Consider the following 23,299-nt stretch of genomic DNA (forward strand, 5'->3'; position numbering starts at 1 on the left):
CAACAAGCAGGTCTGACCAAATCTTATGCCCACCTACAAGTCTATGATTGAGAGTAGCAGCAGCTCTCTTATTCAAGCCATAAGTTCTTATGTGTGGTTTGTGGGGAGGGGTTGTTTTATTATTTTTTTTATATGTTTTGTTAAGTATAGACTTTTTTCTTTTTTTTTTTGACCATCTGTAAAGTTTAAATTTCCCTTGGGGACAAATAGACAGATCGTTAGACAGATAAACTGTCTATCAATCATAACCAGAGGTTTCATCCCCATTCTTTGTGTACTTTACACTTTCTCCCTTTTTGGAGGTTTGCCTTTCTCTAAGATGACCGATGGGTACAGTAAAACCTTGATTATCTGTCACTCGATTAACTGTCAAGTCTCCACTAACTTCCTCAGCAGCACGTGACTTGCCGCATCTTGAAATCACAGTGTCAGTGATGTACCTTCAGTTTTAATAGTGTTTCGCAGCTTTTTTCTCTTTTGTTATAATTAATCTACTATATATTGTTATGGCGGCGGCACGGTGGTGCAGTAGGTAGCGCTGCTGCCTCGCAGTTGGGCAATCTGGGGACCTGGGTTCGATTCCCGGGTCCTCCCTGCGTGGAGTTTGCATGTTCTCCCCGTGTCTGCGTGGGTTTCCTCCGGGCGCTCCGGTTTCCTCCCACAGTCCAAAGACATGCAGGTTAGGTGGATTGGCGATTCTAAATTGGCCCTAGTGTGTGCTTGGTGTGTGTGTGGGTGTGTTTGTGTGTGTCCTGCGGTGGGTTGGCACCCTGCCCAGGATTGGTTCCCTGCCTTGTGCCCTGTGTTGGCTGGGATTGGCTCCAGCAGACCCCCGTGACCCTGTGTTCAGATTCAGCGGGTTGGAAAATGGATGGATGGATGGATATTGTTATGGCCGATAAATGTAAGTATGTGGTGTTGGAATTGTCACAAAAAATTGAAATTATTAAACATTCATGAAATGGTGAAATTGATTCAATTAACGGAGTAGAAAGAACAACAGTGAATGATATAAAGCGTGATGCTGACAAAATTGAAAAACATGTTGAAAATGGAAACCACTGATAGTAATGTTATCATTCAGTATTAATGTTAATGTTCTTCTGTATTGTAATTTTGTTTATAAATTCTGTTGTATTATGTTTTGTTAATAAATTGTGATGTGCCGGCACCGTGTGATGCACTGTTTGTGAGCAGAAAGCATGGAATGAAAGCTGTAAGCTGATGGAACTGGGTGAAGAGAAAAAGGAAGGTGTGGCAGAAAAATTTTGAGTAGTGAGTCAGAAGTGTTTGCAGTATAGAGAAAAAAGGACGTGAGTGACAGGAGATAAACTGATTTGTAGGGAAAGCTTTTTTTTATTGTTTTGGAGTTAGGGCACCGTTTGTTATGGAACTTTAAAAACTCAAGTACCTCTGAGTTGTGTTTCCTTATCAATATTATGTGAATTAATTAAATTTTGTAAATACTATATTTTATTATGTTTCATATAGTTTTGTTTTTTTTAATAAATATGACTACTTAAGAGCTTATATATGTATATATAATTACATAGATATGTATATAAAAAGAAGAATCTTCAGTAAAAGTTTGAAGAATAAAGTAGGTTTGGTAGGCTTACTTGCATATATCTAAACGATAAGCACGAATAGTTATTATACTTTCACACAATTTGGTATACACGCAAATATCCTTTATTTTTACCTTTTAAACAAAAGTGGCCTTCCGGGTAAGAGCCCCTCAGAGTATAAACGATGCAGTATTTCCTTTGTGTTAAATGACACCCCCCGTAGTTAACAGACGCACATTCTCCTTTTCTTGGGAGGAGCTTGGAGGTGCTACCTTTTTAAGTGCTTTCTTTTCTCTGGTGGCCATTCTTTTGGCGTCATTCCAGAAACCCGCCCACTTCGCGGAATTACGTCATTACCACGCCCCGTTGAAGCACACTTGAAAACTGATTAAGAAGATATGAAGAGGCATGGGTTCAGTCGGGGTTTATTGATTGCACGAATAGGTACGGAACTGTAGTCTTCTGGCAGAGCAGAATTTATATCTTTCAGAATTCATTGCTACGCGTACGCAGTATACTGGAATTATGGTAAGTTTCTGATTGTTTAAAAGGAGTGCAGTAAAGTTTTTCGTGGAATTCAGATGCACAGCGGATAAAAAAAAAGTTTCGCCAGTGTGAGATAAGCGTTCATGCCTTGATGATGTTGCGAGCGTGATCCAAATCGCTTGCGAGCTTACAGGGCGCATGGGTTACTGTGTGCCCGTTCGTAAACAAAACTGCTGTTCTTGTTGAATATTTACTGCTATCAAGACGCGGAAGGACATCCGCGCTTTCTAAAAAAAAACAGCGTTAGCCGTTACAAAAGCTTTGCAAGTATTTTGCGCATTTACCAACAGGAATGCGTGGAATTTGAAGTGATTTATTTTGCAGATTTAAAACTTTGATGTGATGTTCAAGAACCGGAGGTGGATTTGGACATTTTGAAAGTTAACTTTCGCCGAGGCCGACTTTTGCATCACATACAGCCGCTTGCACCCTTATGGCGCGCATAATGTGTGCTTGTGAGTCTTGATTAAATCATTTTGTTTCCTTTGCCTTTGTTGCTTATTCGCCTAGCATTCATAAGTTTTAACTTATAGCGATCTGTCTTATGTTATGTCCGAGCATAAATGCCTCATCGGTCTGTTTAAGACACAAACACAATTCATTACAAAAGTAGTACATTTGTACTACTTTGAACATAGACTGCTATAAAGGTGTCATTAGTCAGTTTAAGAAACACCATTCACTACAAAAGTGGTAAAGTTACGCATTTAGTGAACATAAAAAACGGAATGCTACAAAATGGATCATCCACTTGTAGAAAAACTTCTTTTATCAGTAAATTTGGTGCAGTTAGTTGATAAATACGGCCAAGTAAGGAACGAGCGTGTCCCTTTAAACATGGGAGTATACGCGTATTTTCACCTTTTCTTTAACAACAGGAACTTAGGTACAGATTCGAAGAATTTTAACCTTTGTTGCCATGCAACATCTATGCTGATTTGGTGTACAATAACCTCAGACCACAGCTTGCGGCAGTAGAAGACCGTAGAGTACGCAGTTGTCAATTATGTAATCGAGCCGGTGTGGGATACAGTATAAGCTTGTGTATACCTCTACATCATAATCTGGATACATGCCCCATAATGTTAACCTTTTTAAACCGCTTACTGCTAAGAAGTTTTTATTCCAATATATACTTTGTATGCTTTGGAGCAGTATTATAGATAGATATCTATAGATGTATTGATAATATGTGTGGATGGAGATTTTTATTTTACATGAGTAAAATAAGAATCTGTATAAAATGTGCATATTAAAACGCTTTAACTAGTATACAAATTAAAACATATTTATTAGGAAAAAAATAGCAGTCTGATATTGTTTGAATTTCTTGGACGTAGATTGTTCTATTGACTTTGGGAAGGACTGTTTGAATGGCTGATTTGTGCAAATGTAGTAAATAAACGCACATTTCATTCCTTTGTCCAATTTGTGTCCCATATTTTTGTGCCCATAGTGTATGCATATCCAAGTTCATCTTGTGTTTTTATACTGGTGGTGAGCATGTAGGGCTCTCGATAATTGACACCATTTGTAGCAAATGTAGGAATTGTGTGTGCATTCTTGTTTCCAATAGGTAATACTTGGAAAGCCTTGTCTCATGGCTTTTAATTAAACTACTTTGAACACTATAAAAAACACTTTTTTTAGATTAGCTTGTTTAAACTGAGTAAACTGCATCAGGCTAGCTTGTAGCTTTTTTTTTTTTGTCTGTATTGTGCTTATCTAAACTAAGAAAGCCTTGACTGCTGGTATTAAGTCATTGTTTCCTTCCTTAGATGTACTGTATACTTTTTAGCATTTAGCATATAAAGTTAATAGGGATAGGTAATATGTTTCAAACACGACTAGGATAAACAAGAGAAATTTATATATCATTTGATTCCCTTAATTTTTGTCACTTACTGGCAGTTAAAGTGCAATGCATGTTCAACAAGGAGTCACTGAAATTGGAGATTTTTTTTTTTTTTTAATGCAAAGCAAGCACATATTTTCATACAGTAGCAAATAAAATCAATACAACAAACTTGTATTATAACTCTTTAATTTTGTTTTCATAATCAAGAAATTTTCAGTTTAGTGTCCATTGATAAACACTGCTTTATACTGTATATACCTATTATGTGTATGTGTTGACAAGTTTGTGTAGCTTATTTTTCACTTCTTTGAGAATTTGCTGATATGCTGTGGTTAATGTTTACACTTCATATTTTAGACCAGTACACTTGCACAAGGTAATGTGGAGTACAGACTGATTAAAAATTGTCCTTTTTTTGTGTACAAAATTTCCTTTGTTTATTTTACCATGTGCTACAAAAGTTAATCAGAGAAAGAAAATACTCTCCTTGTGATGCACATGGTCTACAAACAGTTCTGTACTGACATAATATTGCCTCTTTTTTTGACAAAAAAAGAATATTTTTATCTTGGTGGTAGAGGCTGTAGATAGCAAAATGAATGTTTAATTTTATTAGAAATAATTGTTTAACTAGTCATACCTTCTGATTAATATAGTATTTGATTTTTGATATTTTTTGGGAAAGAACTATGGGAGCTCATGTATCGATGCATGCTCAATAATCCAGGTAAGGAAATTCTAGAAAGTTGATTCTGTTCATCTGGACATCATTTTTTTCCGATACATTTCATCAATCATCCAAGTGACTTCCTCAGTTGACTTCAGGTTTCTCCAACCTTATAAACAGTACCTTGGCATAATGACCGAACTAGCACCATTGACTTAACAATGGGCCGTGTGATCAATGATATGCAAATTGGCCATGAGTACCAATTCACAGAGAGTTGGGGAATGGCTGCAATCACCACATTGTAAGATGGTGAAAGATGTACCCTTAGGCCCCTTCCTCAGTTCAGAGATGGTCGTTCCTTTTTCACGTAAATGGCCTCCTTGACTACTCGCTCAAACCAGCATTCCTCCCTGTCCAGGATGTGCACATCCTCCTCACTGAAAGAGTGACCACTATCCTGTAGGTGTAAATAGATTCCAGAGTCCTGGCCTGATGAGGTAGCTCTTCTGTGTTGTGCCATCCACTTCGCCAGTTGTTGTTTGGCTTCCCTAATATATGATTCACAGCAATCCTCTTGGCACTTAACTGCATAAACTATATTACTCTGTCTGTGCCAGGGCACCCGATCCTTGGGGTAGACCAATTTTTCCCTAGCGTTTGGGGTTTGAAAGCCACCTTGACCTGGTGTTTTGAAAAAATGCATCTCAGCTGTTCCGATACTCCTGACATATAAGACATCACCAAAGGTTTTCGCTTGGGCAGTGGTTGTCCTTCCTCTCTCCTGGATTGCTTCAAGCATTCTTTGTTAGTCAATGGTGCCAAGGTACTGTTTATAAGGTTGGAGAAACTGCCAAAAGAGATCCTACTCTGCTGGCCCTTGAGCAAGACCCTTAACCTGTAATTGCTCCAGGGGTGCTGTTCAATGGCTGACCCTGTGCTCTGACCCCAAGGGGTATGTGAAAACTAACAAATTCCTAATATGAGAAATCGTATAAGGCGAAATAAAGAACAAAAAAAAAAACCTGCAGTCAAGTGAGACTGAGGAAGTCACGTTTCATCACTCATCCAAGCATCAGGAAAAAAACGATGTCCAGATGAACAGAATCAACTTTCTAGAATATGGAAGCTCATAGAAGAGAAGCTATCACAAGTGTTTACTTTTAAGAAAACTAAGCAAGGTTTCGTGTTAGTACATCTACAGGCATTTAAATGTACATATCAAGGCTTATCAATACTTTAGGCCACAGATGTTGAACTCCAGGCCTGGAGGGCCGCAGTTGCTGCAGGTTTTCATTCTAACACTTTTCCTAATCTGTGACCAGGTTTCACTCCTAACTAACTTCTTTTCCTTTCAGGTTAATAGCCTTGTTTTTAAGGGTTCAATATCACATATTGTGTGATGGGCACAGTTTAGCTGGTCATGTGGTGGCTCATTTTGTGTGTCATTATTGTTTGGCTGCTAATCAAGGAACAAGAAACAACTAAGTGGCCTGAGTCATGTTAATTTACTGTAAACTAAGGCAAATGAAGTAAACAGCAAAAACTGGTCACTTATTACGAAGATGGTTAGAATGAAAACCTGCAGCCTAACACCCCTGCTTTAGGCCATTGGGCAAAACACATTTTACTAGCTATCTTGATCAATATAAGAGTTTGAGTTGGTTTACTTAAAGGCTTGTGTTTTTCTCTCTTTTGAGCAAATGCCTATTAGCTCATGGCCGTCTTCTTCCATTCCTAGTAGCTTGGCCTCTGTGCTGGCAGGCAAGATAGGCAATAACATGCAACCTCACACTGTACTAAAAGGCCATTAACAACCCAAGTGGGGAAAAAAGCACGAAATGTCAACTTTAATCTCAAAATTTCCACTTTAATCACGTAGTTTATTTTGTCATTAAAGTAGAACATCATAAACTTCATCTCAAAATCGTGTAATTTACTAGTTTCTCAAATCCCATCATAACTAAAGTAGCATGTTAAATGCTTTGTTTTGTATTTGATCTTCTATGTGTACTATGCGCTTCTTAAAAGGGCTTTCTCTTCCTCCGACAGGACACAGAATCCATTACATTCATAATATTACAGCTCTCTGAATGATTAATATACTGAGATGTATACATGATATCATTTTCATGATAGTTAAACATGGGAACACGTGGTGCAGTGATTGTTCCTGCCTCACACAAGATGCTTGCTGCGCCATGTGCGACCTTCGATGAAAGAGACAGTACTGCTGCAATAAAGTATTTCAAACATACTAACCCCCAATTCCTGTCCTCACTTTTCTTTCTCCAAATACCCAATCGCCACACAGTCAGCTCTGTAATAGACATTAAGCCATCTGTAAGCTTAGAACGCAGATTCTTCAAAACTTTTCAGGAACATTGAAATATCTTCGTAGTACATGTTTAATTATTGTATCTTTCCAGTGTCGCGCCAGCCCCAGCAAGAATACAGTGCGAGGCAGGAACAATCTGTGAACGGAGCACCAGATCTTTGCTAGTGCAGCAACACCGTGTCCTCACATGTTTTAATTATTAACAATATAGATTATTTAAATGAAGTTAGTTTTATCTGTATAATATAATAAACATATTTTGCTGCATTTCATCTTAAAAATATTGTCATATGTAAATACGCGCTTTCTAAAGTGGCTCAGGTTGTGCAATATTATAACTGTATTGCAAGTTTACAGTGAGGTAATTGTACTTGTAAGTACAAAGCGTTCTACAAGGAGCACTTGATGGACTGATTGAGTGCGTTTATAGTTCTTGGGATGAGACTGTTTCTGAACCGCAAGGTCCGTACAGGAAAGGCTCTGAAGCATTTGACATGTGAGAGCAGTTCAAATAGGCAGCATGGTTGAGGCAGCGTGTGCTTGATGCTGTATACCGATAAATCTCTTTCCGATCAGTTGAAGTAGTTCTGTGATTCCACACTCCGATACAGTGATCTAAATACTCCGAGTGGTGCAGTGAGAGTAATATGGAAAAAGATGATCCGCTGTGGCAACCCCTAATGGGAGCAGCTGAAAGAAGAAGGTGCAGTGAGAGTAACAACGCTAAAGCAGCTATGGTGTTTAGAATAGTTTGACCATTCTGTGGCCCATTAAATTGTTACAGGTTAATTACAATCGGATGCATTAAACTAATAAACAATATGCAGTTAATTTCAGTGTATTTATAAAGCTGTGTCAGGGATGTGGATCTAAAAAAGAAAGGGAAACCACACTGGAATAGTAGCACTGCTTTGACGCTGGGTGCCGCCAGTTTGCAAAACCGAGCAGAGAACTTGCGTACCCCAGGGTTTGAGGTAGTGTGAAAATGTGTGTGGCTTTATGCCAAGTTTAGGTTTTATACATCGCGATTTGAGCTTGGAAACGGGCTTACGCAACATTTTTGTGCGTACGCATTGTTTATACTTGAGGCCCCAGGAGATTATGAGAGAAGGTATGGAGCCAAGTCATTATCATTATCCAAGTTGTGATGTTTCATCTTCCTGCTTCAGGTTGTGTTCACAATTTTCTGTTTGGACTATTCCGTGAGAAACAAGTTGATCACTGTTGATTTGTTACTTGGTCAGGATAAAAAGCAATTAAACTTTTTTTATATTTTTAGTCAAAGAACAAACTTAAATGTATTTCATGTATATCTCTTCACTCCAAATGCAGTCTGACCAGAAAAAAATGGCATTTTGATTATTTTGTACATTTGACTAAGGTAAAAGTTTAACATTGTGTAACAAACCAGAGAATTATTTTACTGTTCTTTTATATGAATTGTTCGACTTGGAGCTCTGTGTTTGTTGGTTACTCAGGGGGACGTTCTGATTTGGAAACTTACATTTACTGTCTCTGTAGTAGCACATGAACAAAGCATATTTTACAAGCTTCTAAAGCACAAGTTTAGTCGTCTTGGTCTCTGTAACCACATATTTTTGTCAGTGGTGGATTTTAGAGAGCATAATTCTTTTAGACTTTGTCATTTAAACATTTAACGTCCATCAATAAACCTTTCAGTGTTTTGTTTTTGTTTAATAAACTGGACCCATTAGTTTTATTAAGTGGAGATGTGCCTTTCAGCTCTTGTAATATCTGGATTGACGTGTCAAAAAAAGTTGAATCCAGTAAACAAATAAGCAAATAAGAGAAGGCCGGAAGGTGTTGTAGTACATTTTGGGACCTTGCTGTCCTCTCGTACTCCTCTGTTCGAGTGATTATTATATTAAAAGTTTTAACTTTTTTTTTTTTCCTGAAGGCAATGTGATCTATTAATTGGTAGATAAAAATATGCCATGGTGGATATTAAAATATTCTAACTTACCTATGTTTATAAGTTCATTAAAATGTACATGTGAGAACAATGCCCTGAACTAAAATTAAAATCATTATATTTTTAAGAGACAATTGCATGTTCTCAAAGACACAAAATATTTGAAATAGCAATTTGTTTTCTTATTTACATAGGTTCATAAAAAGTTATTGAAAGAGAGAACTTGCCTAAAAAAACTGGACCCACATTTTGGGTTTGATACAGTTTGTTTGTTCAGCTCAGAAGCTGTTTGGAGAGGAACCACAATGGCTCGAAACTAGGAAGAATGTCTAATTTATATCCTTTGGTTACTCTTTGCAAAAGTAAAATGGCTTGCATAAGCACCTTAAGCAATATGCAGAGTGATTTGTTTTTAACACCTTTATCTCAAAACTAGAGAGAGAAGCTTACATGAGGATCACGTTTCTTAACAGTAGAATTTATTCGAAGCATAAAGAAAGAGGAGCTAACTTGTTTCTTAACATAAGAGCTCTAATGACAAAAACTTATTTTTAAATGATGAAGAAGATGTCTCTGAGCAAAGTTTAGACAAGTCCACAGTACATTGCAGCATCTTGTCTTGACAGAAGTGCATGTGTATAGATGTTGACTTGAGTGAGTGAAGCCTAGCCTTGCTAATTAACGAAATCTGTAGTTTTTCTTGTATGCAGCAACACCATTCTTTAGGTCAGACTTTGTGAAAAACATCTACAAAAAGCTGATTTGAGAGATTGAAGTGTGTTAGTATTTGTTTGCTTCAGTGATCTTTTGAAAGTATGGTACAGCATTCACTGTTTTTTGGCCACCACATGATTAGATTTAGATTAGATGGGAAATTTAGAATGTGCATGTCTTGTTACTGCTTGGCAAGCAAGCCAGAGATCTGATCCCGATTAATTAACTCTTGCTTACTGTGATAACAATTTTTCAGAAAGTGAATGGTTATTTTTGAATATGCACTTGGGTTCCTTCATAAATTGGAATATCATGCAGTTAATTCAAAGATGAAATTATTTTCTTTTTTAGGATAGCCCTTACTCGGTCTGCTTTGTATGTTTCATCTTTGTAAAAGGTACATGATAATGCCGAAGCCTCAGGATTGTAGAAGTTAGGATGTGCAGAATTTCTTATGCAGTGCATATTTTAAAATACAGTATTTAAGAAGTTTGTATTTCTCACAATTTCCATTCACTTTCTGATTTGAAATCTCTTAAATTGGCAGTAAGTATTTCACTGTCCAGCCTTTCAGAACTGTCAATTGTTAGTAGCTAGGCAATTTTTTTTTTTAAACCTCAAATAACTGTATATTACAGTGGTATGTTTTGTTGTGGATTGTTTGCTGGTGTAATCTTCAAGTTGATGGCACAGGGCTGATGCATGTGTCATTTTTACTATTTTTTTTATTATAGGATTATCATCTTTGAAAGGCAAAGGGAAGAACTAATACATATTTTTATACTGAAAAGTTGAACAGAAATGCAAAATGGGATGGTATGGTACCAAGCATCTGATTCTGCAGGTGCTCCTTCTTTGCACAGGACAAATAAAGTATCTACAGGTGGTATAGATCAACATAATGGTGGACCTGTCTCCCAGCATCCTGTGTCATCTGGCCAAATGTCTGGAACTTTGCAAAGTAAGGAGGATTTTGCACAGGATAGCAGCATGCTGCTCTTCAAGGTTAACTCTTCTCCGCATTTTCAACATTTGATGTATGTCGATACAAAAAGAAACTCTAACCCTGGAAGACACCAGTTGCCTGTACAGTGCATTAATATAAACCCTTCTCAATCTGACAATCGTATACAGTCCAAACAGTCTTTTCTTAAAGGAGCAACCAAAAAAAAGCCAGTGCTCATAGATGGGAATTCACAGATCCAACATTCCGCTTTTCTTGAACAATATGCTAATCATTCAATTCAGAATTCTGCATATCTACCACCTCCGTACAATGTAAACAATGCTCGCTATTCTGCAAATTTAAATTCTAGAAATGACAATCCTACAGTATTTTCATCATCTCTGGAAAGAAATGATTGTTACAGCTCAAATGATAATTCCTCCAGCATAAATGCATCTCAGGCCTTTTCAATGGCATCAGGTATTCATGCATCAAACAGACCCGTTTCAGTTTCACACACATTTTCCCAAAAACATAATTTGCTACGAAACATGAACAAGATGGTCAATGGTCATTTGCACTCAAATGGACAAATAAGCCGAAATGTTCCCATAAGTGCAGTTGAGAATGAAATGTCTCAGAGTTGCAGATCTGATCAAAGTTCTTCATCCTTTATGGATGCAAACCACAGCAGAAAACTGCTACCAGCCCAGGATGCTAGTAGTTATAACCACAATGGAATTAATAACCATCAGACTGCACAAAGTCGCGTACTTTCACAAGACGGCCCCTCTGTTTTACCTGAGTATTTGAGGCACCATTTGACAAACTGCATCCCCTTCGTGTTGTCAGATGCAAGTGTTAGGAACCATAATGAAGATGCCCTGCGGAAATGCTTGGGAAATTCTACCTCTGGATTATCCTATGTAGAAGACCACCAAGGCTACTTTGTAAAGCCAACAAGTGTATCAAATTTAAAATGCCAAAGTGTTTCAACTCTTTCCAAAACTTCCCAAATGACACAAAATTCTTCTCCAGTATGTCAGAACATTTCTTCTATGCAGCCAGTTCCCCAGATGCTCCAGAATCCTGCTACACATCAGAGCATTTCTTCCATACACCCAAATTCACAAAAGGCTCAGATTTCTTCTACAGCACTCCAGAACATTTCTGCTCTGCAGCCAATTCTGCAAATGCTCCAAAGTCCTACTGTAGCACACCAAAACATTTCTATGCAGCCAAATCACCAGATGTCCCAAAATTCTATTGCAGCATACCCAAGCATTTCATCTACTGTTCAGGCTACCCAGAAGGTTCAGATTCCTTCTGCGACACTCCAGAACATTTCTTCTTTGCAGCCAATCCCCAAAATGCTCCAACGTCCTTCTGTAGCAAACCAAAACATTTCTATTCAGCCAAATCCCCAGATGTCCCAAAATTCTACTACAGCATACCCAAACATTTCATCTACTGTTCAGACAACTCGGATGCCCCAAAATTCTGTTTCCAAGATGCCCCCAAGCCTTTCTGCTGCTTTTCCGTCAAGACCAGCTTTTATAAAACAAAGCATAATGGAGCAGCAGACTTCTTATTCACACCAGAAAGCATTATTAAATAGTAACAAGAATGCCTGTAGTGGTGAAACCAGTCAGAATTCAAGCACTACCTTTGATGAGATATTGTCTTATCTAGCCAGTGACATTAATCAAATGAATCTGATAAATCAAAACAAAAATAAAGTAACTGAAAATGACCCAACTGTCAACAGTTTAAGACCATCTAAAGGTGTTTCTGTCTCAGTGGCAAAAGGGCAAGTTTCATCTGAAATGTCCCAGCATCTAAATGCTCCCCAGCACACAATAACCGAAACACCTCTTAAGTCTCCTCCACCATATTCTAAAGCCCAAGAGCATGCCTTTCTTGTTACAGTAAAAAAAGATGCCCAGGGAGAGGGATTTTCTGCTCAGAATGTAATTTTAATTGGAAAATCCCCCTTCTCTGAAGTGAACAATGTACTTTTAAGTTCTGCCAAACAACAAGCAGATGTTGAAAAAACAATTCAAGATACAAGTAATTCTGCTGCTCCTTTGCCTAGATCTCAAGATTCTGAGCGTATGACTCATACACAGCACATTGGCAACAGTACAGCTTCACTGGTTCAGCAAACAGAATTGTCCAAACAGTTAAAAAGGGCCATCCCCGAAAGCAGTCAGTCAATACATTTGGTCCCATCACCATCTCATTCAGCAAAGTCAGTAGCAGAGTCAAATAATGGCGCATCTGTGGAGATGGTGGAAGATGCTTTTAAAAAATGCAGTATGGAAACCATTCATGGTCCAAAAAAAACACAGTATTCAGATCATGTAGTTTTGAGGGAAGAGTTAAGAAGAGAAGTGATTAAACATCTCGGGGGCATAATTTTAAAAACGCCTGCAACTACACAAAATCTTCCTGTTTTACAGAAAGAGGGCAGTCAAAGTGAAGAGACTGTTGACTCCGATAACCTGTCCAAAAAAATCACAAGTTCTGGACCGTCGCTCTCTGTAGATGGTAAGACCTCCAACCGTGGATTACTTGCCAAACTCTTAGGTCCTGGTTTGTCACGTGCTAATGAACCACAGGTCGCCATCGTTCCTCCAATAACGCAAAAACCAGCTGAAGCAGAAAATGAAGTCTTTTCAAATGTAAATGACGAAGTTCCATTTAAAATTATAAATGTATGTTCCTTAGTGGAAATGCCTTCAGATTCACCAGAGAGTCTAGAGCTACAAAAGTTTTCAACCTCGGAGACAAATGAGGTAGAAGCACTGAGACAAAATTCTAATTCTGAGTGCATAATAATTGATGAAACTGTTGAGGTGATCACCCCATCTGCTGAACAAGATAGTGATGTTATTTTTGTTCGGTGTACTAGTCGGAAAGATGACATTGAAAAGGACATTTTGATTGCTGATGTTTCTGAGACCCCTACTGCATTAAATTGTGGAGCAATAAAATACCCCATTGACAAGGAAATCTCACATTTCACATCTACAGAACAAGAGAGTGAGTCTGTTCCTGTAATCTGCCACAAAGCACAAGATGATAATCTTTGTGAAGAAACCCAGACCTGCCAAGATGTTTCCATGGAGAAAAACATCACAATGGAAGCAAACTATGAAGGTACTTTATGTGTTTCTAGTTCAGTGCCAAACCAGACCACACAAGAGGACTGCAAAGAGACGACAACCCTTTCAGAAGATGAGATTAAAACTGTTGATTTTGACTTGTCTTCTGTACCGTGTATTACTTGGACACTTCCAGAATTAATTGTATTAATGGATAGTCTTCCAATCCTTGAAGACATGGGGTCCATGTCCTGTGTTGACCGTTTAATTAATGAGTTTTGGAATGGGGATATGGAAGATTTTACTGCAGAATTTCATAAAGCAAATACAATGATAAAAGTCTTTTGGAGCTTTTGGAATGTTGATTCATCTACTGAAATTCGGACCATACGTGATGGTGTGCTTTCTGAGGTGAAACCAGATGAATTTTCCAAAGTAGCCAAGCATTGCAAAGTACTTGGTGATGAAATAATGGCAGCCGAGGACATAAATTATAAATCTTCTTGGCTAAATCTAAATGAACAAGTTGATGATATTGACAAAGAATTTGGATATCCTCCATGTGTAAGTTCACAAATTTACAATTGTGTAACCAAGATGTCAGAGTCTTCACCAAGCATAAATCAGAGTGATGGGGGTTCAAATATGCAACTTGTTGCTATAGAGTCTCCACCATTGGTGACTGAAAAAGATGAGGGATCACCAGCTATTCCTGAAAAAACTGGAGACATTCATGATGATCCCCTGTCTAAAGTCCAGGTCAAGGTTTTGAATCACGAAGATGCAAAGAAATTGCTGGATGAAATCTGCTCTAAGGAACAGCTGCTGAAAAAGGTAGAGTCTGCCACTGAAAACTCAAAAGCTGCTTCAGAAACCAGAATTGAAACAGTTTGCTGTGGTCCTTGTTGGGTCCGTGGAATACATAACAATGCAGCAAATTCTACCTGTTCTTCACAATGTAGCAAAACAAGCACACAGAGAGAGATGGGGCACTATATCAACACAGAACTTGTTATGGAAGATGAGTCATCTAGAATAGTCATTGAAAGTGTTCCTGTTGTAAGCCCAAGTGAAAACATTTCACAGTCTGAACGTGAAAATATATTGAAGCCGGATATTAATTCTGTTGGAAACGGAGATAAGGAAAAAGCACAAGAGCCACAATTGTTACCCAATGCATCGCGAGTGGTATCAACTATTAAAAGAGATGAAAAAATAAAGCTTGTAGACATTAAGAAAAGTTGTAAACAAATCGCTGGTAGTAAATATGAAATGTCTCATAGCAAAGAGCAGCCTCCTCCACAAAAAAGATCACGTCTTTCAGATGTGGATTATCAGGATGAAGGTAAAAGGGCATCCAAAAAAATAAGAAAAGAAGATAACCTTAAACAAGAGAACCCCAAAATGGAATATACAAGAGATGCCAAATACAAGCAAGACCCTTCCTTAAAAAAAGGGCTTTGCCTTGACCCTAAGAAAAATGGAGATGGTCAGTTAAATTCAGTCACCTTGCAATGTACATTTCCACAAGAGCATGACACTTCTAAAGGGGTTCCTTCCAAAAGCCCCACATCCAAGCAAAAGTCTGACTCTAGCACAGGAATTAAAAACCTTTCTGTGAAGCTTGTGTTATATGGTTCAGATTCTCCCAGAAAACATGTTTGTGGACTTTCTAGCAAGCAATCTTCAAGTGAACATGACCACAGTCCTAAATTCAAGTATCACAGGCCTTCTAGAATACGAACACTTCCACCTAAAGAAATTAATTTAACATTGAAGGAAAGAAATGATGATGCTTCAGGTTGTGATAAAAACCAGCATGGTGCTGAAGTGCATGAAGTAAGAAAGAAGGGGAGTGGGCATAGTGAAGCCACACACCACCTTAAAAATTCCATTCAAAATTCTGTTAAATCCAGAACAGAAGACTTGAAGAAACATGCACAAAATAATGCATCCGAGTACCATCATGTTTCTCACATAAATGCAAGCCACCCTAGAAATGTTTACACTCAAAACTCTGGACAAGAGGAGAAAGCAAACCACTTGTCTTCAAGTTCTTCTCATCATAAATTGGCCACAACTAATGCAAACCTGACACAAGAGAATTATTCCAAGCATTTTAATGAAAAAAGCAAATCGAAAAGAAAATCTAAACATTATAAAAGTTTGGAACCGAGTGGTCAAAAGTCAAATGAAACTGTTGCTGTAAAGAATGATCACAAAAGTAGTAAACATGTTAAACGAAACAAAGGAGAATTTATTCAGCCCATTAGGAAGAGAAAGCTTATTCATCCAGAAATTAAATTCAAACTTGGGACTAAATTAGATAGCATAAAAACTGCAAATGGAAGTCAAAAAATTCCCAAGCTGGCATCTTCTCAGGAGGAGGTGAATCCACTGCAATTCAAGCTGTATCCCAAGTTGTTCAGCAAGGATTTGGACTTCACAAAGGAAAAGACAGAAGTAGTAGAGGTGTCTAAAAGTAAGTGAATCTGTTACCTGCTCCAGTGCATTTCTGCTAACCTTAAATATAGTGAATTATACTTATTAAACTTAAAGTTAAGACTCGTAATGCTCTGTCCTCTCTCTCTCTCTCTCTCTCTCTCTCCATAGAAAAGAAAGCCAGTGTTTCACAGAAGTCCCCAGCACCCCAATGCTCTGTCCAGAGTAAGTTGTTTAAATAATGTATATATGAGTAATTTGTCTGATTATAGTTGAAGTTTAAAAAAAAAAAAAAAATTACAATACTTGCAAGTAAAAAGAAACTGATCCAATGTGAATAATTTATAGTTTTAAATTTGAACTGTATCTAAATTGACTTGAATATTATTATGTATATGTATTGGAGAAAAAACAAAATGGTAAATGCAGACACCAAGAGCATCTTTCATGAATGCTAGGCACATTTTAGACAGTAACCAAAATGAACTATATTAAGCTGCAAAAGCAAATATAGAACAATAGTGATCAATTGATGGTGTACTGAGGGAGGTTAAGTTTAGCTTCAGTATAAAACAATCTGGGTGTACAGTAACAACAGGATGAATTGATAAATTTCCAGGTTAGACTACGTTAATATAAAGTCAGTGTTTTTTTTATTCAGTCATTAGCCACGGTGCCTGTCAAAAGATAGCAAATATTTCTTTGTTTTAGTATCTTTTGAACTGCGTGCACTTTCAGTGCCTTTTCTCTGTAGTTGCATGTAAGTGAATGTCTTTTCACCAACACTCACTCTCTTGTGCGCATTCCCGTAAAGGTGGCTTTCTCTTCGCCCATCTGGTTTTAAACTTTCAGTCTTACTCCTTTACATACTTACTTCTCTTGAGTACACATCAGGAGGTGTGAAAATTCAAAGTACACCTTATGAGAAGGATTTAAGAGACGTAGTGGACTCTGCTATCAACTGCAAGACAGTGTTCAGAAGCCATTAAGAAGACTAACAGAATGTTAGGTTGTATATAGCACGATATGTGGAGTACAAGTCCAAGGACAATATGCTCAAGCTTTATAATGCACTGGTGAGGCCTCGTGTGGAGTACTGTGTGCAGTTTTGGTCTCCAGGCTACAAAAAGGACATAACAGTACTAGAAAAAGTCCAGAGGAGAGCAACTAGGCTGATTCCAGGGCTAAAGGGGATGAATTATGAAGAAAGATCAAAAGAGCTGAGCCTTTTACACTTTAAGCAAAAGAAGATTAAGAGGAGACATGACTAAAGTTTTTAGAATTATGAAGGGAATTAGTACAGTGGATCTAGACTGTTATTATTGATGAACTCATTCTAAACTATGGACATAGTTGGAAACTTGTTAAGGATAGATTTTGAACAAATGTTAGAAAGTGTTTCATTACACATAGATCCATAGCCACATGGAATAAGTTATCAGGTAGTGTGGTAGACAGTAGTACTTTCGGGACTTTCAAGAATAGTGGATAGGACTGGTGAGCCTTGTTGGGCTGAGTGGCCTGTTCTTGTGCTCATAGTTGAGTGCAAGCTAGTGAAATCTCCATCAATATGAGTGAATTTGTTTAGAGAAGAGTACATTTCTGTGACTGACATTAATGTAGATCTTCCAGGGTGCATATGGAATTTGACACCTGCTTTGGAGCTAGCAGTGTTAGATGATGAACAAATCTCTGCTATAGATGGCAACTGGCTTTGCTAGTCAGCCATAAAAATGTTGTCTGTGCCCTGCTTAGAATCCACAGGTGGCATCACAGGAGTAGTATCCTTCAACCTTTTCAAAAACCTAAAACTGCTGCAGAATACTTTGCATAGGTGACATTGGCATACAGCATCACTACGGGAAGCCAGAAAGAGAAAAATAAGAAAACGGAAGTTGCTGTATTGCTTCCTTTTGAGGACATCCTAAACCATAAAAAAAAAAATTCCAACGAAAATAAACAATGGTATGCATATAATTGTCATGCAAACAAACACAATACTCAAAGTATACCTGTAATTGAAAGGAAACACCAATGTAAAATAAACACAAGGTGCATACTGTACAATTTGCCCAGCTTTCTTTGTTCCAACAATTCCTTGGATGTTCCTTCTGATTCAGTCTCCTATTCTCAAGTTCATTTTGCCTTCCACCTGGTGCTGTTATGATAGTCAGGCAGCACCGTAATAAGAAAAGGAGGTAATGGAATGAGTGCTTTCAAAAGTTTAGAGTTACTTTTGAATGTTTGAAGAGGTGTTCTTTTATTGTGTAGTCCTTAGCAACCTTCCATTATGAACTACATTAGCAAAGGGGAGTTAATCCAAGCTAACGTCTGTGGTCGCTGAAAACCAGGAACGACAGGTGACAGACACCCATGTAAAGTAAAAAGCAATTTCTTGGTGAGCAGGAGGCCGCAGCAGCTGTCAGCTCAGTTAGCTACAGACAGCCTCCCGTCAGCAGGGAGTTTCCCTCTTTTTATACCCAGCTTGTGTATTAAACAAAAAAAGAGGAAATATGGCAGTTCATTTTGAGGTCATACATAGATTGTTACAGCTTGCTGTCACACCATGGATTGGAAAGTGCAGGAGTGCAGTGTTTCTTAAAGAGAAGAGTTATCATCACACTCAGTCTTAAGCAATACGCCCTTGTCAGTACCGCACACACACAAGACCAGTTGCAGCAATTTCTTATGCTGTCACAGGGTGTGTGCAACTTCAGCAGATTAGACAATATTTTATTTCCTCATTCTTCATACACACATAGCTTGTACAATATCAGAGGTTACATAAAGTTAGTTCAATACATTACATTAATAGCACAAGAAATACATTCTTATAGCTTAATATCTACATTAGATTACATTTGTTCGGTTAGTTTAACGCATCCTTATTTAATGCCTAAGTGACACATTTCTGTAATTCTATAAGCACAACAGTTCTTATTATTCAGGAACACTGAAGGTTCTTAACTCTAAATGTTCTTTCTCACGTCCCACAGGGTTTTAGAAACACAGTGAAAGAGCAGGCAATAAGTGAGCGTATTTACATGTATACACACAGCTGGGATAAGGCGAGTTAACCTGGTTAAGGCAGAAAGAAACCTGCTTTCTTAAACATGTCTGCCTACATACGCAAGACGGATTTTGGAATTCTCCTTCTGATAAAATGCTCCACCGTCATTAAACTGTGCCAAAAAAAAGTTAAACATCGTCTTCAGCCTCTGTGAATCCGAAAAGAACAATGAAGCCTGTTGTAATTTTCTTGTGTTGTACACATGCGTTTAAGTTCTTCATGTCCTGTGAAGTAAACCTCTTTCCATTTTAATTAAACATTAACTGATGCTTTATTAATCTAATGCTGTTAGTGGATTGGATTGCACACAGCTCACACTTTTTCTGCTTGGTGGTACGATTGAATGACGTAAAGCAACTTTATCCTCGCTCAAGAAGTAAAGAAGCCAGGTGTCTCTGAATAAGCAGGTTATTAAGATGTGTGTAAACACACTGAGTGAAAATCTGTGTCTCGGCTAACTCTTTAAACTTCCATGTTTTGTCTAGCATGTCAAATCAGAGTGTGAAACCCACCGTATGATTTGATGTTGGCTACAATCCCACAATTATATAGCAAGCTTTATTAGTTTCCAAGGTAGAGTCCAAATGACCCCAGCCTGTTCAAGAGAGTGAAGCTGGCTTCTCTTTGCATATTTATTTTTGTTTTTTGTAAGTCGTTTCCAAACTACTTTTTTTCAAGATCAAATAAAACCAAAGAAATTGCTTACATTAAATAAAAATGAAGCTCTTTCCTTTTTGTAGGACTTGTTTATGATTAAGTGTACAAGATTTGAAGCCATTTCTCCTTGTAGGATATTCTAAGTTTTAGAACTACTGTGTTTTGTTTATAAAATATTTTTAATCTTTTCTTCACAGGCAATTGGAAAAATAAAGTTCAGACCAGCAGTATTAAAAGACCGTCTTCATCCAAGCCTGAAGAAAAATCCCACACTGATGATACGTTTCAGGAGTTCAAGAAGAAGTATCTTCAGAAAGAAGGAAAACTGAAAAGTTTAAAGTGATTTAAAAATTTAAACTCTCTCTTACTTTACAAAACCACATGCTGACCACTGCAGTTGCAATGTATTTTTTTTTTCCTGTTTGCGTTTTTTACATATTGTGTGTCTGCCATGCAAGTTTAATATTTTGCCAGATATTTCCACTTATATTATAAAAAATGCTCTTTATCTCGTTAATGTAGCTAAAGGGTGCAATTCCTAAACATCACCCTTTGTGGTCTAGCCCTGGTTGTCTGACTGCTTTATGTTTCATCAATGCTTTTAGTTGCCATTTCTAGAAATATTGGTAACACAAGACACCCCTTTTTTTATTTAAAAAAACAAACTAAAGCATTTCAGTAAATTGGCTTATTATGAACCTAAGGAAATTCTGGCGTTTTTTTCAGAAAGTAGCTTTGGTGAACGAACATTTGGAACTGTTGTTTACCCATTTATTGGCAGATGAACTGCTTTTGAGGTGTGTGTGTGTGTGTATATTGTATATTGTTTCTGAATTTTATCTGTGCCACTGGTTGGCCTTTCTGGGCACTATGCAATAGTATTTAAATGGCAGTGTTACCTGAATAGACAGTTGTCTCTTCAGAGGCACAGTTTGCCGTTTATCTCCAGCTCCCTCCTATGGATTGGTTTCTTGTTACAAATATAAACTTACTACTGTTTATTATAAAATGTGCCTTTTGCTGAAAAATCTTCAAAAGCTTATACCTAAACAAATACTAATGTGTTGAATCTTTATGTGCTTTGATATTAAGTTAGTTTATGGAACAACTGAGAATTTGTTTACATAAACGGTTGAACAGTTGGAATTATATGTGATATATTTAAGACTTTTTGAAGGATAAGTGAAGGATACCAGTTTATAATTCCTAAAAGTATTACTTGATGTTTACAATGATTTTTTTTTTTTTTTTTTTTTTTTTTTTTTTAGTTTTTTTTTTTTATACCAGAAGTATGGCTTTGTATTTTTCTACTGTTGTAAATATGTTCTGGTTTTGTTCAAAGAGCTTTTTTTAAATTAAATTTTTTTTTTTTTTTTTTCTCAAATAATTTTATCTCTTAATGTTTCCCAAGTCTTAGACCTGTGTACAAGTTATAACACTATGTAATAGCTGGAAGCGAACAATGCTGAAACCAAAAGCTTTTTTTTATTCCCATCTTTAACACTAGGACCTCTGCAGGGAAATCTCAGAAAAGGCCATGCAAACCTAAAGGATAGTTTAATAACGTGTAAGTTTTGTCATTTGTAATGAACACCTCCATCAGTACCACAGTCTACCAAGAGCAATTCTGTCAGTGAATGGTGTCAGTCCTTACAAACTTAAGAAAACTGACAAGCGAAAGGAAACCATTCAGGCCAGCAAGCCTGTTTGTTTAGCTAATAGCTAAACTCTTCCAGTATTTCATCCAGATACTTCTTAAGTTGTCAAAGTTTCTGCTTCAAAAACATGTCTTGGTTATTTGTTTCTGATATGCAGAGCCCTTCTGGCTTCAGTCCAGAATGCAGTTCTGAATTTCCAGTGGTGTCCTTGAGCTTGTGATTCACCTTTTAAGTTGAAAGAATTCTGCTGTGTCTACTTTATCAATACCTTTTGTGAGTTTTGAAGACCTGGGTTAGGTCCCCTCACTGTCCCCTCTGCTGTAAACTAAATGGGTAACATAATCAGTGTATAGACCATTAAAGAAAAGAGGTACCATTCCAGTACTGCAGAACTGACAAAACCATCAGCTTTTAGCCCCATGGAATTCCATGTGAAAATGGCCAATCCTGATCAGGTAGGACTTCGTTTAACAGATATGTAGGGTTAACAACATTTATTTATATAGCACATTTTCATACAAACAATGTAGCTCATAGTGCTTTACATGATGAAGAAAGAGAAAAAGACAAAATAAATAAATAAAATTGGGGAACACTAATTAACATAGAATAAAAGTAAGGTCCGATGGCCAGGGAGGACAGAAAAAACTCCAGATGGCTGGAGAAAAAAACAAAATCTGCAGGGGTTCCAGGCCATGAAATCATGTCATGTCATGTCACCCAGCCCCCTCTAGGCATTCTACCAGTAGTCTGCTGCCATCTTGTAGGTAAAATAATATCAAACAACAAAAAGTGTGTATTTTTTCCATGTATTTTGCTGCTACAAATGATCAATATTTAATAAACTAGCAAAATACCCGCGCTTCGCAGTGGCGAAGTACTGTCTTAAAATTGTTATTAACCCTTTAACCGCCAACTCCCTAAATATTCCCCATGCCAGGAGAAATCTGAACAATTTTCGTTTTTTTACTTTACATTTATTCAAGCAGTATTTACCTGCTGAAATACCTGCTGAAATGGTTCAAATAAATGGTCAATCAAAGGACGTAGCTTGAACAAGCGGTCACGGTTTGGATCTTTCTTATCTGGCTCAGATAACGGGCAGCAGTCCAGTTGAGATGCTGGGGATACACCCACTCATCGCCATCATCCGATGCGTTGTCATTCACAGTATCATGCAGTGCACGTTGCTGATCATCATTGTCGCTAAAATCTTCTTCAGAACTGCTACAATTACGATCAGAATTATTGTCCAAAATCGCCTGCAAAACCTCACTTGAAGTCAGTTTACGTTTCGCCATATTCACAGCTTTCACTTTCGAATCACATCACGTGAGCGGCCAATACAACCGCAGAGTTGTCGAAATACAATGTAGTAATAATACCAAGCCAAACTGTCAGTTATACTACGCGGCAGGCATTCACATAACCATAGGCAAATGTGCCGGATAATTCCGGCAGTAAGGCGTCCGCAATAACGCTACGATGCCGGATATATCCGGCAGAGGGCGGTTAAGGGGTTAAGAAAAGTAAACCTTTTTAAACTGAGGGAAAATATACAAATAATTATTTGTTAAGGATCTCTTTGTATACCACGTTGTCAGTTCGGCCCTCCGGTTGTAATAGGACCAAGCTGTGTGCTGAGCTTACTCTTGAGCATGCAACGTACAGTTGACCATGTGAAAAGCAATCTTGCCTCAAATCAATGCCAACCTTTTGTAGGGTTTGTCGTTGTGAAGCAGAGCCTTACTGGAAATTGGAGGCGTTTGAATTGAAATGGGAGATGAGAGGGTAT

The 23,299-nt window shown here is 37.6% G+C and overlaps 1 protein-coding gene across 1 annotated transcript; it reads left to right on the forward strand.

Moving 5' to 3' along the window:
• Window positions 1-1,974: 1,974 nt before the first annotated feature.
• si:ch211-106e7.2 (uncharacterized) lies at window positions 1,975-21,101 on the forward strand. Its single transcript, XM_028817764.2, has 4 exons — window positions 1,975-2,096; window positions 10,359-16,159; window positions 16,291-16,344; window positions 20,044-21,101. The coding sequence occupies exons 2-4, from the start codon at window positions 10,426-10,428 to the stop codon at window positions 20,187-20,189; spliced, it is 5,934 nt and encodes a 1,977-aa protein (XP_028673597.2). The 5' UTR covers window positions 1,975-2,096; window positions 10,359-10,425; the 3' UTR covers window positions 20,190-21,101.
• The last annotated feature ends 2,198 nt before the right edge of the window (window positions 21,102-23,299 follow it).

Source organism: Erpetoichthys calabaricus, chromosome 1, assembly GCF_900747795.2.
Source record: "Erpetoichthys calabaricus chromosome 1, fErpCal1.3, whole genome shotgun sequence".
Taxonomy (NCBI): domain Eukaryota; kingdom Metazoa; phylum Chordata; class Cladistia; order Polypteriformes; family Polypteridae; genus Erpetoichthys; species Erpetoichthys calabaricus.